We start from the raw sequence: 4,541 nt of genomic DNA on the forward strand, positions 1-4,541 counted from the left end.
TTACCCCTAACGGGTTACCCGGAACGGGTCACGGGTAACCCGTTTGCAAACCACTAGTTGGAGCACAGAACAAGCTGAGCTGTTTACTCTGTCAGCGAAGATCACATAAAGCCGAGCAAACTTGAAAGAAAATATAAAATATTTTAGACAAGGAAAAAGAAACCCAACATGATATATAATTATTTAGTAATTAATTAGCACTTAAACAACCTCGACCATCTGTGGTTACAATTGCTACAAACATCTGTGGCTACAATTGTTACAAAAAATATTTAGTAATAAATAATTGTTTGAACGACTTCTTGGATCATATCTACAATAAATAGATTGCAAGCACGCATGCGGTTGGCATACTAAACCCTGATTTCCATGCACAATCAAAGTACTGTTAACAATTTTGTTACCCCTTACAAATCAGATTTAATCCTCATGAGACCTAAATTTACCAGCATGAATACACAGATATTTACCAGTATATATATCCATGATCTTTATAGTTGCCACAAAATGATCTTTTAGTGACATCAAATCACGCCATGATTTATTTATGCAAAAATGTTTTAAATTTAAACCTCTGGCTTTATTTTACCCATATCAGCTAAGGAAACATATATATGTTTCATACTACTACTTTAACAATTAGATGTCACTGATAATTTCATATTGAAAACTAAAACAAGATATCAATGATCTCAATGGCTCTGTATGTGCTTCGTTTCAAACTGAGGTACTAAAATATCGCTATTTAAATACTGCCATTGTAATCTACTATAATTAATTAAGTAATTCTTCTTTTTGGTTCAATTAAATTGGATGATGAAAGCATGCATGCCTTCTTCAAGGACATCATAAGTAATTGTAATAATAATCCTCAACCCAGCTGTAATGGAAAATGAGGTAATTAACAAATTTAAACGAGAATGCTTAATTCAGAAATTGATTTCCTTGGTATATAGTACGAATTTTTTTTTTATTACCTCAAGTAAATTGACTGACCCTATTACAAACCAAACCAAACCAAAAACAAAGAAAATACTTGCAACGAATTTAAAACAAACCAGATCGAGCGACAAAAAGTCTTGAATAATTATTCTCCATGTGACCCACGTGATCAACCAAACTTCACATCAAAATCAAAATTCTTAGCCTTGAATTATTAATTAGAATAGAACAGAAAACGAGCTACAGTAATTATACTGAGCATATTATTGTGGAGTTAGCTAGTCGACATGCATCTTCTCAGTGACCTCCGGAACATTCTTTAGAGTTGCTTTGATGAGGTCAATGTATAATGGCAATTGTGCGACGGCAAAGAAACTGACAGGAAAGCACATGACGGCGTATATGGGATACACGGCAAATTTGAGCCTTTTTTCGACAACAAAAAAGTCTCCGGCACAGAATGAGACAAGCATAGCACCAATTGACATGAAGAGGGAGGTCAGCCCCAGGATAAGCTTCACGGGAAGTCCCCTATTGAAATCCCTTACCTGATCAGCAAATAAATAAGAATTTCAGTTTTCTATATATGTTGAAATGTTAAAAGGAAGAAATTCTTTTTAAGATATAGAGGGCTTTTAATTGGTAACCTCGTAACGGGAGGTGAGTATTGCGAGGAACATGACAAGAGATGTAACAGAGAAGCAAAGAGCGACAAGGGATGAGATGGCGAACAACTGAAAAACTGGTTTTTTACTAAGGGTTGGAAATCCAGAGTCCGAGTCTACACCTCCTGGAACTGTGCTTGCAGATGCAAAGGCCACCGTAGCAACCAGAGCAGCTACCACAGAACAAGACTGGGAAGTGTTTGTCAGCCATTGGCTTCCTTTTTCAACCAGTGAAGCATGCTCCTCTATGAACAACTCCTCTGGCTTCTTTCCATTTTTGTTGCTTCTTGAGAACAATTCTTCGTTGATTTTACTACTACTACTACGCACATACTGCACACCGCCATGCATATTACATATGTTCAGTTTTTATTTAAGTTTATTCCATTTTTTAGAAAGAAGAGAGAGAGATCACCTGGTACCACTTGCTCTCCCATTGCATCTGAAGTGCCGCTCCAGGGATGCTCCACGGCCGGCTGTGGCTGAGCTTGGCTGCGAGATGTAGAGCACTATTTTCATCTTTATCTACTTTCCGAAATACACTCTTCACAGTTGAAAAATTTCCATCTGCATCTACTTTCCCAAATACACTCTTCTGAGTTGAAAATTTTTCCAGCATGTACTTGTACACATGGACCTGGCGGAACTCCACTGCCAATAAAATAATATTTTTGTTTTTCTTGTCTTTGTCCATGATTGCCACTGGATACATCTTGAGGATTTTTTTCACCATCTCTGTTATTCCATTCTTTGCAGCTACCAAAACAGGGCTTGCTGAGCCTATGTTGAAAAATTGTAATTTGTGAATATTCGCGAGTTAATTACTATAGTTGCTGTAATGAAAGGCTTGCTGAGCCTATGTAAATAACTTTTTACTATTAATACAACTGTTGGCGGTATCTCACCGCTAACCTTAAAAAAAAAAAAAATGTAATTTATGTCAACAAAACGTGTAGCAACATGCTTTTGTTTTCCCATCTCTCTTTTATAACAGTATGCATAGGAGTTTTCTATGGTGTCTCTGTCAAGGTTCTGAAACTCGGAATCGGAATCGGAATCGGATTTTTGACCGCCGAGTCAGAATCGGATGAATCGGCCGGAATCGGAAGAATCGGATCGGTAACTCGGGTTGTTTTGGCAGAACCCTTGTTTTGTAGCCAAAAAATAGGAAAAAATTGATAAAAATAATTTGTAAAAAAACTATGTTAATTAAGTGTTATATTCCAAAATTTTAAAACATGATTTAATTATTAAGTTGATTATTTCGTCTAATTAATTTTTTTATTAAATTAATGAACAATTAGATTTATCTGAGTAACATAAAATGAATCTAAAATTTAGAAATATAAACGAATCAAATTCGTACATTAAAAATTGGAGGTTAAAAACATAAGATATAATATAGCACCATAAATAAAGTGTAAATATTCGGTAAATCTAAAATTCGTTACAATCGTGAAACTAAGAAAGGAAATAAATCAAATCATGTAAATAAATAAATAATTGAATTCTAACTAAGAGTAATTAAATTAGGAATTATAAATTGATTTGGTAATTATATGTGTATATATATATAATACTTTAAATTTAATTAGTCGGATCTAAAAATCAAATTATAAACACGTAATAATACTCGTACGACATTATAAATTGTTACGAATCTTCGATTCGAAATTTGGACGAAAACAGATTTTTAATAAATTAAATGAATACATATTAAGTTCTGGATTGCTTGGACCATTGGATTTAATCCCAACACGAATCTTGAACTCATCCTACACTTTGATTTTTGAATTGATGAAAGGAAGGGATTTAAATCCATTTGAATAAAAATTTCGGGTCCAGCACCGAATTCTCATCCTGTGAGATATCTCATATTTTGCGTGACTTGTTGAAAAATCAAAACCGTTCAAATAAGTTCTGCACAAATCTCAAAGCTCAAATAATACTGGCCCCTGCGCTATCCTTCTCTTTTTCCCTTCTCTCCCGTTCGCGCAAGAAACAGGAAGCGACTCCATGAAACTTCTCTCCAGCGATCTCAGCGATCTCCTCAGCGATCTCCATGAAACTTCTCCTCAGCCGGTCTTCAGCCTTCTCCTCCAGTGACTCATCTCCTCCTACGGCAGAGCACAATCCAGGTTAGTTGGAAATCGGAATTTTTTTAAATGAAATCGGCTCAAATCGGCTCAACTCGGCTTGAATCGGTGTAACTCGGCCGGAAAATCGGAAAATCGGCCGATTCCGGCACTGTTCATCCGAGTTTTGCCGAAAAACTCGCACGGGCGCGAGAATCGGGTAAAACTCGGCTCGGACGCCGCCGATTCCGAGTCGACTCGGCCGAGTCAACTCGGAATCGGCCGATTTTCGGAACCATGGTCTCTGTAATGAATTTGTGTTCTATAATTTTATGCTTGAAAAGTAAGGTATCAATACCCTGATCTTCTACTGGTGTCATCCTTGGAGGGGAAGCGATATTAATGATAACTGTTCGAGACTCATCATCATCTGGTTCCTTTCCACCGCTGGCTTCCTTGTATTTCAAGAATATTTTTTGATCCACCAGTTCATTCATTATTTTCTTTGCAGCTACCAAAACAGGGCTTGCTAAAGCACATGTTGAAAAAATTGTAATTTGTCAATATTCGCGAGTTAATTACTATAGTTGCTGTAATGAAAGGCTTGCTGAGCCTATGTAAATAACTTTTTACTATTAATACAACTGTTGGCGGTATCTCACCGCTAACCTTAAAAAAAAAAAATGTAATTTATGTCAACAAAACGTGTAGCAACATGCTTTTGATTTCTCATCTATCTTTTATAACAGTATGCATAGGAAGTTTTCTATGGTGACTCTATAATGAATTTGTGTTCTATAATTATATGCTTGAAAAGTAAAGTATCAATACCCTGATCTTCTACTGGTGTCATCCTTGG

At 36.0% G+C, this 4,541-nt stretch overlaps 1 protein-coding gene across 1 annotated transcript; it reads right to left on the minus strand.

Annotated features, from left to right (window-relative positions):
- Positions 1-1,070: 1,070 nt before the first annotated feature.
- On the minus strand, positions 1,071-1,998 carry LOC144552132 (uncharacterized). Its single transcript, XM_078300245.1, has 2 exons — positions 1,590-1,998; positions 1,071-1,490 (listed from the first exon to the last, which is right to left on the minus strand). The coding sequence occupies exons 1-2, from the start codon at positions 1,956-1,958 to the stop codon at positions 1,221-1,223; spliced, it is 639 nt and encodes a 212-aa protein (XP_078156371.1). The 5' UTR covers positions 1,959-1,998; the 3' UTR covers positions 1,071-1,220.
- Between the last annotated feature and the right edge of the window lie 2,543 nt (positions 1,999-4,541).

Source organism: Carex rostrata, chromosome 3, assembly GCF_964058835.1.
Source record: "Carex rostrata chromosome 3, lpCarRost1.2, whole genome shotgun sequence".
NCBI classification, from domain to species: domain Eukaryota; kingdom Viridiplantae; phylum Streptophyta; class Magnoliopsida; order Poales; family Cyperaceae; genus Carex; species Carex rostrata.